At 36.5% G+C, this 15,576-nt stretch overlaps 1 protein-coding gene across 2 annotated transcripts in view; it reads right to left on the reverse strand.

Annotated features, from left to right (window-relative positions):
* Window positions 1–1,219: 1,219 nt before the first annotated feature.
* ypel1 (yippee-like 1) overlaps window positions 1,220–15,576 on the reverse strand; it is a 54,038-nt gene continuing 39,681 nt past the window's right edge. For both annotated transcript variants that reach the window (XM_056457408.1, XM_056457407.1), the window contains exons 4-5: window positions 13,644–13,752; window positions 1,220–5,489 (exon numbers count right to left, since the gene is read on the reverse strand). In XM_056457408.1, the coding sequence (XP_056313383.1) occupies window positions 5,400–5,489; window positions 13,644–13,752 (199 nt within the window). In that variant the 3' untranslated portion in view covers window positions 1,220–5,399. The remainder of the gene's footprint in view (window positions 5,490–13,643; window positions 13,753–15,576) is intronic.

The following is a 15,576-nucleotide window of genomic DNA, read 5'->3' on the forward strand; positions in this document are numbered from 1 at the left end:
GGTAGACAAGATTATGGCATGAAAATAAGTTTCAGAAAAAGACAAACTTGTCCTAATTTTCCCATAAACAAACAGCTTTTGTTTCAGCTTTTTATAAAGATTTTGAACATGGTCACAATAAGTGAGGTGAGAGTCCAGACTGATTCCCAAATATTGATATGTGGATACAATAGAAAGGTTTTGGGATATGGTTTTCAGGAAAATGATGGGATAGGATATGGATAATTTTCGCCTAGGTGAATAAAAGTACACACATTCTGTTTTCTTAATGTTAATAGTCAATGATTGTCTTACAGCAGGGGTGTCCAAACTCGGTCCTGGAGGGCCGGTGTCCTGCAGATTTTAGCTCCAACTTGTCTCAACACACCTGCACGGATGTTTCTAGAACGCCTAGTAAGTGCTTGATTAGCTAGCCCAGGTGTGTCTGATTGGGGTTGGAACTAAACTTTGCAGGACACCGGCCCTCCAGGACCGAGCTTGGACATGCCTGTCTTACAGCCATGGGTGTAAATGCTGAAGATCTGTATTTAATTTATTGTTAATTGTGTCTGTACTTGATCCAGACACAGAAAGTCATGTGGTATAGGTGAATTGGGAAAAACTAAAATAGCTGTAGTGTACAAGTGTGTGTGTTTATATGTGTGTGTTTAGGTGTTTCCCAGTACTGGGTTGCAGCTTGAAGGGCATCCGCTGCGTAAACGTATGCTGGAATAGTTGACGTTTCATTCCGCTGTGGTGACCTTTGAAACAGAGACTAAGCTGAAGGAAAATGAATGAATGAATGTTTCTGACTTGGGGATAGTTCACTCAAAAATGAAAATGGTTTACTCTCTCTCATGTGGTAAAGGTAAAGCTTCATGCGTTTCTTCTGTTGAACACAAAAGAAGATATTTTGAAGAATGTTGGATGCTGCTACCAGTTGACTTTCAAACCAGGAAAAAAACTATTACTATGAAAGTCAATGAGTCCCAGCAACAAGCATTCTTCAAAATATCTTCTTTTGTGTTCAACAAGAAAAAGACACTCCATCAGGTTTTGGATAAGTAAAGGGTTAGTAAATAATGACAGATTTTAAGTGTTTGGTGAACTTTCCCTTGAAGCATCAAAAGACCAAACACAGTCTAGTAAAGACTTTTAATCAATAAAGACCCAAAATAACCAGTAAAAGAAAGGATGATTCATGATTCGTCTTTTAAAGAAAAATGCAACGAAGCCACAATACCATTTAAGCTTTATTATGATATCTGATAGTTTACAATACAGTGAAAACAGACAAATGTGACTCTTCTTTACTAGGACAGAACGCAAAGCAATGTAATCAAGTAAAAAGAAGAAAAAGCTTTTTTTTTTTTGCATTGAAGAAATAAAAGAAAAGAAAGAAAACCAGGCACGACTTAATATAGCCATTATAAATACAACATGCTTTAGACCTTTATATTTTAACAGTCCTAAGAAAATAACTCAGCAAACGTATACAATCGTTTCCTTTGCATACCACTGTCGCCTTTAACTAGAATGACGAATCTCAGCTCTAGAAAGGTCTGAAACCAGTGTCACTAAAAGAAACAGGAAAAATGGGAAGTAAACTATCTTTTCTAATCGTCAAAACATCAGAAACACTTCAATGTGTTGCAGTAAAAGACAAATCACAATTCTGAAATCAACAAAAACAATGACAAATATGAATCATTTCCCACTTTGTATTTGGAGAGGCCGCAAACTTGCTTTTTTGGTTTGACCCAGTAATTAATAAAGTGATAGTTCACTTAAAAATGAACATTTTATCATCATTTACTCACTTGTTGAACACAAAGAAGATATTTGGAAGAATGTTGCAGCTGCCACCAATTGACTTCCATAGTAATTTTTTCTGATACAGTACAAAAATGCTGGATTCCACACTTTTTCTTCATGTTGTCTCAAATCGATTAAACTAACTTGATTGTTTTTTGGAAATTTAAGCACCTGCTTCAAATGTTATCACTCGATTAGGCGTTATCAGCCCATACTGTATATATGGGCCAGTAGGGGCCTTCTGTGCCAACTAGTAGGCTCAGAAGCCTGTTATCATCCATCTACATGGTTAATCAGCTATACTAATAGAGAAGACTTCAGATCCAGATCTGTTTTTACATTACTGTGAGGGTTGGGTTCAGGGTTGGGGTTGGAGTAGACGTTAATAAAACACAAATAATGGGAAATTTAATAAGTAATTTGAATAATTCTCATGGTTAATCATCTATACTAATAGAGAAGACTCCATATCTGTTTGTACATTACTGTGATAGTTGGGTTTAGGATTGGGGTAGGGGTAGACGTTAATAAAACACAAATAATGGGAAATTTAATAAACAACATACTGTAAATAGTTCTTGTTAACCTCCGGCTGCAGCTATATGTGATCTATAGCTGATTAACCATGTGGATGGATGATAACAATCTTGTAAGCCTATCAGTAGGCGCATAAGGCCCCTACTGGCCCATATATGATAACCACTGATAATGCCCATTCAATCAAGTAATAACATTTAAATCGCTTAATTTAAGTGGATTGAACATAATACAATTAAGTTGTCCAAAAAAAAAGCTCTTTTTGAGTGTATTATGGAAATTGATGGGTGGAAGCAACCAGCATTATTCAAAATATCTTCTTTTGTAGAAAAAAATGAATAAATGAATAAATGATGAGGTTAGTTTAAGTTTGAGTGAACTATCCCTTCAAAAAGAACACTCAAAGTTTGTTTTGGTTTAGCAAAGTCTTATTTTTTGGTGCGCACTGACAGTGTGACACTGGCCTCCATCTAGTTCTGCTCTGAAAAATCATTTTATTCCATTTTAATGTCTGTAAAATAGTCTGGGTCGATGTTTCTATTGTGAAATTTCGACAGGTGAATCCAGCTCACCGCTGACCACGATGCTAAAACACAACCGGCAGACGTTAGGCTCTCAACAGGAAACTATCAAAGGATGAAAATCAACTTTAATAATAAAGAACGGAGGGAAAAAAAGAACTAAAAATACAAAGCTCATTATCATCAAGCTAAAAAGCACACATCAAAACACCTCAAAAAGAAGTGTGCTAAAGGAAACAGCACAGAGGAACTAGTGAACAACAGTACAAATAAAGTGAGGGAAGTAAGGGAACACACACACACACACACACTCCTGCATCCTCACATAGACACTATCATCATTCACACACACACACACACATATATATATATATATTTATAAAGCCAGAGGTACAGTGAACAAAAGTGCTTCAAGTCGGGGAAGTAGAGAAACTAACCCAGTAGAAATATGTATAAAACCTTAAATATGTTACGTTATGTACAAAACTGTGTGAGAGAGGGACAATGTATTGTCTGTAACTCTGTATCATCTTTCAAGTAAGATATTTCTACAACTATTTTGTTTGCATTGACTGATTCAAAGGTCACGTGACCTGACTGACCTTTTTCGGCGGCAACCGCTGTAACAGAGGGCTCGCCATTCATTCTACTATTGCCCGCAATCCCACCCACCCAAAACCTCGATATTTATTGGTATTATCTGATAGATATATATTCATACTTAATAAAAATCTACTCTACAGGAAGCTCCGCCCCCTCCCACTCCAACAGCCCCGCCCTCTCTTAAATCCGAATACAACCACTGCCATTTCAGAACAACTCTCGCTTTGACAGAACTATGAAAAAAAAATACTGGATTTTACTACGCTTCGCTATAGACGTTCGAGGTTTTTCCGTGAGGTTTGTTTCCAAGTTCATGTCGTTTTCGAGCTTCTAGTAGATGTGCTGGATTCTCGGAGTCATGCGCCGCACAACACAGGAGAGGGAGATTTCGTTTTTTATATATATGTATATATAAATCTTTTGAAGAGGCACAAGATTCATGCTGCTTAGAGGCAAAGATGTGGAGAAAAGCTACAAAAGGAAGTCGCGTCCGCTCGCATGCTCTCAGACAGCCCGGGTAAAGTGCAGAAGGTTTAAAGTGAAAGCTCTGGATTGCATGTATCTCTATTAGCAGCAAAAGAATCACCTAGCGCCACTTTGAATCCGATTGTAAAAAGGAAATAAAAATTGAGACCAGCTTCTGTTGAATCCAAATTGCATGACGTAGCAAAAGAAAGCCAGATTTCTGTGAAACCAGAGGGAGATGATCAAGCCAGCAACCACCCGACCCCGCGAATCATTCAAAGCATCTAATACAATACAATCATTCCATTATTATCATCGATGAACGAAAAAAGGCCATAAAATGGACAGACTTTTGCCTCTAAACCCATGAACAAGGCCTCTGCAAAGTGCAAACAAAGTAACTGCATTCAAGTATGCCATAAACATAATGCGTCAAACATGTGCTTAACACATAAATCACACATAGCAATGAACAAACACATGATTGTAATATCAACAACAACAGTTTTGTAAAATCATTTGGCGTGAAGGGGGATGAAAACACAACATTGTTCTGAGGAGGACACTAGTTTCAGTTTCTCATCCAAACGGCTGTCGCTTGCCTTGCGTTTGTCTTTCTCTCGTCTATGGTTATGGTTGCAAAAATGGATCCTGCCACAAATGCCAACTCAAAGACGTGTGTTTGTGTAATCTCACCAAAAAAAAAGCACCAGAGACAACTAAAGCTCCTGCAGGGGGGTCAGACGCTACTGCTGTACCAGAGTGTCCCACGAATTGCACAGTGAAGTCATCCGAAACATGGTTAAAACGGGAGGGAGTTCATAAATACCAAAAAAAATGCCATGCCACTGCAATGCTGAGCGCCCGCCCCATCCCAAATATACTGCTACATAGCCTAGCCCAATCTAACGGGTGTCAATCGCGCAAGACCAACAGGCTTGACTTCGTAGTCGTCGTCAAATGCTAACCAGTAACATCAGTCCACCAGGAAGGAGGATTCCCATCCCAAAAAGAAAGAAAACGCACACTTAAAAACTGCACAGCTCCTGCCCGATCACAAAAAGAGTAGGATGTGAAGTGGAAAATAAAAAAAATAAAAGGAAGTGTGTCTTCTGGATACTGTTAACAGCTTACGAGGAGCACAAGGAGGGCCGAGCACACCCAAACCAGTTAATGGGGCAGAAACTTGAGTCCAACAGGAAGAAGGTTCAGATCCCAAAGTGTTGACATGTACATCTCGGAGAAGTTCCTAGAGAGTCTTTCAGTGACCCGTCAATGTCTCGGATTGGCTTCCCGCCGCTCTGCCTTTGCGTTTTGTGATGACCCGGTTGACATGTCTGGATGTGTCGACGGTGGCGTGTGTGCGTGGGTTTTTCTTTGTGTGCATGTGTGTGCGTGTTTGTTTGTGGTGGTGTCACTCGACAAAGTCCACGGCAGAGCAGGCCAAAGGTCACTGAGCGGAGAGGAAGAAGGTGAAGGTCACTCCCAGCCGTTATCTTTGATCATATGAGCCAGCTCGATGATGAACTTGCCTTCTTTGTATTTCTGACTGCTTTCAAACGCATGCTCCTGGAAGACAAACAAAATGGAGGAAACATTAGAAACGGAAAACACACAAAGATGTATACAGTGGTCCCTCGTTATTCGCGGGAGTTACGATCTAAAAATAACCCGCGATAGGCGAAATCGGCGAAGTAGTCCTCTTTATTTTTTACAATTATTATAGATTGTTTAAGGCTGTAAATCCCTCACTACACACATTATAGACTTTTCTCAGAGAGGTATTAACATTTCACACTTTTCTCTCTGTTCAAACACTCTCAAAGTTCAAACTTTAGTAGAAAATTAAGTCCAGTATAACAGAATGAAACCAAAGGTCAAAACCTGCTGTCAGGCGCAAACATTCATCACTGTTAGCAAAAGGTTCATAATGCTTTATAGTGTTTGTTTGGATAATGTTGACGTCCAGCATATTGCTTTATTTCCTGCAGTCATTGATCCACAAAACTAAAGCAGACTCCATCTTTAAGGGGGTTGCACACCGGATGCGCCGCGCACATGACAGTTGGAAGTAACACACACCGGACCAGCTCATTCGCATGTTATTTAAAATGAAATTATTCAGATGGCACTCTGCGGCATGGCAGAAATATCTGTGTGTTAGAACAGCGGCCCTCATTCTTGTATCACCGCGGACCAGCCAATGCTTTTAAAATTTTACAGTGGACCGGGGGGAGGGGGTTGTTTGTAGTTTGCTATGCGACCATCAACATTGCTGTCACTGTTATACAAGTTATATTTATGGAGATAAAGCACTGCAGTGTTTAGGGTGTTCTGTGTTTGTCTGAGATAATTAGTCTACCGAAACATGTATATTACATACAGGCTGAAGCCGATCGGTCAGTTCTTGTCACGCGACTTGCGGTGCACTTGTGGCATGTGTGCGTCTGGAAGCGTCAAGCCTGTGTGAACACGTCAAGCATAAGACCCTCGTCCGTTTCATGAGGTGTGCGTGCAGTCAGTGGAGGTCCATGATGTGGCGCCAGGCGAAAGTCAGCCTTCATGCTGCTTGCACACACAGTCTGCGCACCTTCACTGGATCTAACGAACTTGCGTGAACTCTAGAAAAGACGTAATGTTCGAACGGCCCCTAAAAGGCTGCAGTTATTTGCGATCTCCTGCAGTTGATCTTCTTGGACTGACATGTGGATTCACCTGATTTGTTGACAAATGGGTTGCGAATCCATTGCTTGGCAGTTCGCGGGTCCTTCACTAGGCTTTTTCCCCTTAGCAAAGAAACCTTTAAAAGACGCCTGTTCCTTACCCATTTTGCTGCCTGTGGGTTAAATTTGGTCGCTCAAGTGAGCGAGATGTAACCGAGAGAATATGGTCATTTTTCAAAATAAAAGCTCATTCAGACTCATAAATAAATTGGAAAAAAATTAAGGATTTCTTGTGCAGCCTGGTACCAATTGATCTACGGACCGGTACCGGTCTGTGGCCCGGTGGTTGAGGACCACTGTGTTAGAGGATGTGTGTGCATTCAGTGTGCGACCCTCTTTATGATGGTCTTGCTGCGGACAGTTACAACCCCTTTTGCATCCTTGTTGAAACTCACACTGCTAGCAATCAAAGATTTATGTGAATTTGGCAAGCTGAAAGCATTCTGTACTGTACTGGAGGCACGGAAGAGATTGATTGACAATGGTCTACAGCCATTCAGGACACAGAACAGCTGTTTATAAAAAAATATATATATAAAATAAAAATAAAAAAAAACTGCGAGGCTGCGAAAAGTGAACCGCGTTATAGCGAGGGACCACTGTTTTGAATATTTTTATCTACCTAAAAGTGATAAAAAAACGGATCAGTACATTATAGCATGACATGCTTGGCTTCATCTACCACTTTGTGTACTTGTCGCTGAAAATACATTAATGCATAGATGACTCTGTTAGCAATCATAACAGAGTTCTTAAAGGTACAGTAACAAAAACAGCCCAGAAAGGCTATAAAAGTCACTTTCCAAAACCTTTTCTTTCACTGTTCCTTGTTGGTGAAATGATCTTCCCGTTCCCACAAAGACCGCTGATTCACTGGTATCATTCAAACGACAACTAAAAACCCATCTCTTTCATGATCACCTGAACCCAAACAACGACAACCTCAAAACATTATGCAATTCTGAGTGCTTCACACAGGTGAGTGGGCTTGACAAACCACCTGTAGGAAACACTCATCTCTCAAACAGTTGCTTTGTATAATTAGCACTTCTTGTGTGTATTGCCTCTGTGTTGAATCACTGAATGCCGCCTCAATTGTAAGTTGATTGGACGAAAGCATCTGCTAAATGACTAAATGTAAATGTGAACGGAAAACGTTCATCAATGTCGATGCAAACAGACTACAATGTCAAAAAAGTACTGTATTTTTTATGCAAGATTGTCTTCTTTAATAAAAATAGGTCTTAAAAAGTAAAAAAACATTTAGGATGCAGAATTTTTAAAATAAAACTAGCCACTGCTTTAGCATGGTCAGCTTCAACCCCTTTGGGCTGTCTGAATCTCCTCTCACACCTGTCCATTACTCATGTGGACTTAAATCTGCCCACTAGATCCATGGTGTGTCATTGTGCCTCAGGATACAAACCCTACACTTCCAGCTTCAGCTCAGTCGACTTGAATAAAACAGCTGAGTGTTTCTCATCAAATAATGGTGAAAAGAGCTCATATAAAAACTGTCCTGTGAGTGTTTCAGACTTTAATCTAAAGGCTCTGTAATCAAACATGTGGAGACCTGAAGCCTAACAAGATTGAGTCATCATGAGTGCAAAATCCCTCTTAACCAATCCTGAGACATGATTAGAACTCGCGTTTAATCAGGAAGAGAAACAACCAGACCTCAATACCTGCCGTCTGCGAAAACATGTAAACAAGCGTCACAATTGACTCTTAGTAATTTACTTCTAATTAGCTTTAGGTGAGATGATTAATAGATTACTAAAAGCTTCTTGTATAATATATTCAAAATACTAATACAGAGATCCATTAAACTGTGCTTTTCTCTTATTAACTCCTATTAATATGCAATTAGGGAAGTCATTTTGGATGAGCTGGAAAATATGAGATTCATTTTCAGTCATTTTAGCCCATTATACTGATTTTAAGATATTAAACAAAATATTTCCATTCACATAACTTTAAAAGTTTTTTGTTTACATTCTTTTTATGGCTGCATTTAAATAAGATTACTGTGAAATATTATTACTTCATATAACAGCAAAGCTTTGTTTTATCAGTAATATAAAGTAGGGCTGCACCAATATGACAAATAAAACTCAATATAAATTATTCTAAGCCTGATCACAAAAACTAAATATAAATAAATACCAGGTAACAACTGATTTTATTTCATCATTAAAAATAAGCATTTTTTAAGTGGTTGCCTATATATTGAGCATCATTAAAATAAAAGTTGTCATTTATTTGAAATCTAAATATTTAGCTACACATTTTTATCTTTTTAAAGTGAAGTCAACCAATTGCTTTAAAAGCAATGAGTTTAATCTCTTTTTTATAAAGTAAACTAATTGGTTTTTACAGTGTTTATATGACATAATATGAACTCAAACATGAATAAAACTGAGCGTTTATGATATTTCAAACTATTTATAAGTCAACTAATAATTTTCAAGAATTCACACTTAGCTCACGATTTATACATAGCTTGTTTGGCAAGCTGTCCTGGGAGAGAGCCCTCAGCTCAAGGTATCCTCGAGCCCAGGGCTCCCTCCTTTCACAGGGCGAGGGGAGACTGAGCTCAGGTCGATCTGAAACTCCCCCGCTGCTGAGGCCAAGGTGAACTTCCTGAGAGTAAGACATTAGAAAAAGATTTAGGCTTTTTTTATCTATAATATAGAGCACATTTGCATGGTGGGAGGAAACCAGGGAACCCGGGGGAAACCCACACGGAGAACATGCAAACTCCGCACAGAAACACCAGATGGCCTAGTGAAGACCCGACGCCATTGGTATTCTTGCTGTGAGGCAAATGTGCTAGTCATTAGGCCACCGTGCCGCCCATTCCTGATAAAGGTGGAAGAAGGGGAGGAGGGGGGTTTCTTCCAGACGAAGATAGTTGTAGAGAGGAAATGAGGATATATATATATAGTGACTTGGGATCCTTTGATTGGAGGATCATGATTAGCTAATGTGGACCAGCTGGGTCAATCATGAGCACATGCTCCTCTCGAAATTATTTTAAAATTTAAACTTCACTTAAAACCAATAGGTTTACTCACTTTTTTAAAGTAAAGTCAACTAGTCGCTTAAAAGAGAGTAAAACCCATTGCTTTTAAAGTCCACTTTTGACAGTTTTAAAATATGACAATATAAATTCAAAACTTAATAAAGCTGATGGTTTATAATATTTAAAACAATTTAAAAGTCAACTAATTGTTTTAAAAAGCTACGTGTTTACTCACTTTAAGTAAAATCAACTAATCGCGTGAAAAGCAATAGGTTTTCTCTTTTTAAATGTCAACTAATCGCTTTTTAAAGTTATCAAATTGACAATACAAGTTCACCCATGAGGGTTTATAATTTTTAAAACTATTTAAAAGTCAGCTACTCACTTTTTTAAAAAATAGAGTAAACCCATTGCTTTTAAACTCAAATAATTGCATTTACAGTTTTCAAATATGACATAATATGAATTCAAACATGAATAAAACTGAGGGCTTATAATATTTCAAACTATTTAAAGTCAACTAATAGCATTAAAAAGCTACAGGTTTACTCACTTTTTAGAGTAAAGTCAAATAATCACTTTAAAATCAATGGGTTTACTCACTTTAAAAAAAAAAAAGTTAAATCAACTAATCACTTTAAAACCAACAAGTTTACTCACCAAGTCAACTAATCGGGTAAAAAAGGAGAGCGAAAACAAATAGCTTTTAAAGTAAACTAATTTCAATAATATTTCAAACTATTTTAATGTCAACTAATCACTTTTTACAGTTTTCAAATATGACAATATGAACTCAAACCTTTATAAAACTGAGGGTTTATAATATTCAATCTATTTTTAAAAAGTCAACTAATCGCTTTAAAACCAATGGGTTTACTCATTTTTTTCCAACCAAATCGCTTAAACAAAAGAGAGTAAACCCATTGGTTTTAATGTCAACCAATTAATTTTTACAGTTTTCAAATATGACAATATGAACTCAAACCTTTATAAAACTGGGGGTTTATAATATTTCAATCTATCTTTAAAAAGTCAACTAATCACTTTAAAACCAATGCGTTTACTCACTTTTAAGAGTCAAGTCAACTAATCGCTTTACTCTTAAAAGTGAGTAAACCCTTTGGTTTTAAAGCGATTAGTTGACTTTACTCTTAAAAGTGAGTAAACCATTTGGTTTTAAAAGTCAACTAATCGCTTTAAAACCAATGGGTTTACAAATTTTTTTCCAACCAAATCGCTTAAACAAAAGAGAGTAAACCCATTGGTTTTAATGTCAACCAATTAACTTTTAGAGTTTTCCAATATGACATAATATGAATTCAAAACTTGATAAAGTTGAGGGTTTATAATATTTAAAACTATTTAAAAGTCAACTAATCACTTTAAAAAGCTACGTGTTTACTCACTTTTTAGAGTAAAGTCAACTAATCACAGGTTTTCTCTCTTTTTTAAAAGTCGACTAATTGCTTTTTACAGTGTTCATATGACAATATACAAGTTCAAACATTAATAAAACTGACGGTTTAAAATATTTTAAAATAACGGTTTTAATATTTTAAAAGTCAACTAATTGCTTTAAAAGCTATGGGTTTACTCACTTAAAGTAAAGCCATCCAATGGGGTATATGCACACGGACTTCTAATTTCACCCAGTCAGCCTCAGTGCTTCCATTTTTTCCAGTCTTTCCATTATTAAATTGCCACGTTTAAGGTCTGATTTCTTTAAAAATCAGCGCATCTTCACTGCTTGATAGATATACGATATAAAGTGGGTCTCAGATCAGACAAGAAGCACTGCATTAAATTCTACTTCCCTCCACCAGGTTTTTAAAATATGACAGTTTATTTTACCCCAGTATTATCAATGGAGTTTCTGAGCTCGCCTGCTGATCCTGACGGTGCTGGCAGCTACAGTCGTTCATCTCGTTTTACGCTTGAACAACTAAAAGAATGCTCAAGTTTATTTAACTGAATGTATTGTAACAAGCTTTCACCGGAAGTTCATCATTGGTTGAAAAACACTAGCTGTGCATACAGTATACCCCATTGCTTAAAAAAAGAGAGTAAACCCGTAAAACCCATTAAAGTCAACTAAAGGTTTTTTACAGTGTTCAAAAAATGGCGCAATACGAATTCAAACATGAACAAAACTGAGGCTTTATAACATTTCAGACTATTAAAATGCATATTACAGACCTGATAAGCGTTATATTTTGAGCGTTTGTTTTAATGACTTATTAATGAGAGTTATCATCAAGTGTTATGGACCGCGATCTATTATTCAGTGTGTGCTGTTTAGATTGCGAATGAAAACACAATAGCATAAACACTTCCAGCATCAAAGAGCTTCGTAAATGAGCAGTGGGTGTGAATACAGACACACACACTGAGATGCAGTGAGAAGTCAATGCAGGAGGAGGTTAATTCTGGTCACTGAAGCCCGGCAAAGTAACAGGATATCAGTCGACAGAAATAAAAAAAGCCACACAGCTACGATTTGCCAACTGCAGGACAAGCACTCTGACAAGCACGTGTCAGCAAAGTGCAACACCTCCAAAACAAAAAGCAGCTTGTACTCTGATGCATTAGGGGGAGAAGATGGGACTATATAACTATACAACTCACAATATAGTACTATTAGTTTAAATTCAATCAATTAATAGTCTAAATATATTGACCACAGGTAAAAGAATATTTATTTTTTTACATTTTAAAGTATATACTTACAAATGCACTCTTTCATATGTGATCATATTTCTCATGTTATTTAGAACTTGACGCCAAATGTTTGATTAAAAACATAGAAATACAAAATAAATATGAATAAAATATCAGGGCTGCACAATGTACCGTTTCAGCATTGATATTGCAATGTGTGAATCCACAATAGACACATCGCAGGATCTGCAATGTCAAGTTGGAATTATAACTAACCAGCAAACAGGTCAGAGCACACGATGTGATAGCAAAGTTTAACCCTAATATAATGGTGTGAAGGATTTTTGATGTGTTTTCAAGGCCTGTGACGAAGATTTCAAGTGAACTTTAACTATTTAGACTTAAGAAATGATAAAGTCTGCCACTTTAACAAAGAATGATTGTGGTTATTTATACAATGAAGACTCCACGCAGACTCAGAGTTATTTTACATTTTTGATTATTGAATTTCACCACCAAAAACTATAAAGTGCTGTTTATTTAATGTCTATCATTGTGCTATTGTTTTCATCCGTGCTTTAATTAGTTTTTTGGGTAATTTTGCATATTTTATGCAGATGGTCTTGTGAAATTATATTCATATAGCAATATAAATCACAGAAAAATCAAAATATTGCAATGTCCATTTTTTCCAATATCATGCAGCCTTATAAAATATAAACCACTAATCAAACACTAATGATTACACATCCAACATAAAAATCAAAAACAAATGGCTAAATAAAATTCAAAATGTAAACATTGTATTTCAAGATTGCAACTTTCTCATGATGCCGTTTTTTCATGTTTCTGGCTGCATCCCAGTAATGGTGTATAATTCTGCACTCGTATTTATTATGAAAAGGTTTTAATATAAATAATATATTTTGAAGTGCTGGGCAAAAATTAATTGTGATTAATCGCATTCAAAATAAAAGTTTGTTTTGACATAATATGTGTGTGTATGTGCTGTGTAGGGATGTCCAGATCTGATCACGTGAGCGCATATTGGGCCCGATCACGCGGTTTCAGACGCGATCGGAATAGGACGTTACCTCCTGATCAGGACTCGGCTATTAGAAATGAGTTATTAAAATTATTATGTTTAGAAATGAGTTGAAAAAAATCTTCTCTTCGTTAAACAGAAACTCAGAAAAAAAATCATTTTAATGCTAATAATTCTGACTTCAACTGTATATCCTCATATTGCACAGCCCTAAATGAGACTTTCACATAACAGGCTGTAATTTGCATGCAATGGAAACAGAGTTAACTTACGTATTTCCAGCCTAGAGTGGTTTTACAGTTTTCACAGTAGATGTCCGCCACAGCGTGTAAACCTGTAAGGAGAACTCTCTCCTCTGCTGGACCACAACCGACATTCACACTGAGGGAAGAGAAGTTAATCAGCGGTCAAAATTATGAGTCATGTGACCGAGTCATTGTGGCTAACCCTGCATTGGTTGACCACTAAGAACTAGACAGAGCAGATGGAATTATTGTACATGCACTGTAAAAAAACAATAGCTGTTCTTACTGATAAAATTAAGTGCAGTTAACTTATTATGAATAAGTTTGTTCACAATATTTAAACAAGCAATCCCAACTTTTTAGCAGATTAAGTTGTTAAACTAAATAGATTCAAGTAATCTTGCCTTAAAATAATATGTATTTATGACTTTTGAGTGGTCCAGTATTTCGACAATAAAAATGTTTTAGAAGTTTAGGTATTGGTTATTGTCTTTACTTAAATGATTTAGTTCAGCTTACTTGATCATTTTAAGGCAATCTGTTTCCTAATATTTTCCTAGTAATGTAAACACTAATAAGAAGTTAACACAACTAATTATTTCGAGTCAACGATATAGTGAGATTTACTTTATTAGGAAGTTGTAAATACAAACTGTTTTAAGTTATGCTCACTTAAAATGCACTACTTAGAAAAATTGAGGAAACCAATTGCCTTCATTTCAAAGTTAGGTTGACTTTACAGTGTGAGGCATCACAGTGAATTTAAACTAGAATAGAGCTAGGATAGCATCATATGAGAATTTATCAACAGCGATCTACTTGACTGTGTAGACTATGTGGTTGCAAACTATTTATATGGGCTGAATTTAAACTAATTTAATTTAGTAGTGTTCAACTTAATTTGTTTGTTTAAATTCAGTCCATATAAATTGTTTACAACTACTTACCTTAAAGATAGTAAATCCTATGAATTATTTTTTTAATAAGGAGTGAACTCATTCTGAAGCAAACCAATTTTGTTTCAATGCATGTATACTGTAAACATTGAATTATTCTGTTCATTTCAATATTTAGAAGATTTAAATTGACATCAAATGTGTTTTTATGCAGTAATTCTTCTTGTGTTCATGTTTAAATTTGAAACAACCACATTGATGGCATCTGCTTCTAGCCCTTAACACTTGAGAACTGTAGTATTGCCTGAGGAATATCACAGTTCACCAACACATTCAACCTCGTCTTTATCATCATACTATCACACACACACACACTAGACGCCAGAGCACTAGCTTAAACACACTGGTAGTGCAACGCTTAAATATGATGAATCACCAACTCGCATCATTAGATAGCAGTGCTATGTTTAGGCCTACAGCTCTCGTAATATGCAAAAGAGCCATTAGCATTCCTCTGCAAGCCTCAGAGTGAGATATAAGGTATAATGTGCATTCACACGGTCATTATGGCAAATAAACGCCTTCAGGGTGATGTAAAACCCTTGCTACTGCTCAAATGTTTGGCATTGGTACCATTTTAAAAGGTCATGAACTGAGAAATCAAAATTCCCTTGATCTCTTATCATTTGAGACATCATTGTGCTATGAAAATGCATCCTGTAATTTTCAGAACTTAAAACGTTCTCATGAGTCTAAACGTTTACACTAGTTTTAAAATGCTGAAAATTTGGCTACATTTACACAACAATGGTGTGTGTTTAAATGTTGAGGAACAAGCTCATTGGCTGCGGAGTTGGCAACAACCAATCCCCTACACCATGTAAGCAGATAGGATAAAACTTAAATAAGGACTTATATGAGTGATATGAGAGAACTTTGTATTTAATTGTATGTTTGTTGAATAGAATTATAAAAAAAAAACACAGTTGACAACTTTGGAACAATAGTGTGTCGCCGTAATTCACAAACATGCAGGTTTTTTTATGTAACCGAGATGTGTACTT

This window comes from Danio aesculapii, chromosome 5, assembly GCF_903798145.1.
Source record: "Danio aesculapii chromosome 5, fDanAes4.1, whole genome shotgun sequence".
NCBI lineage: Eukaryota > Metazoa > Chordata > Actinopteri > Cypriniformes > Danionidae > Danio > Danio aesculapii.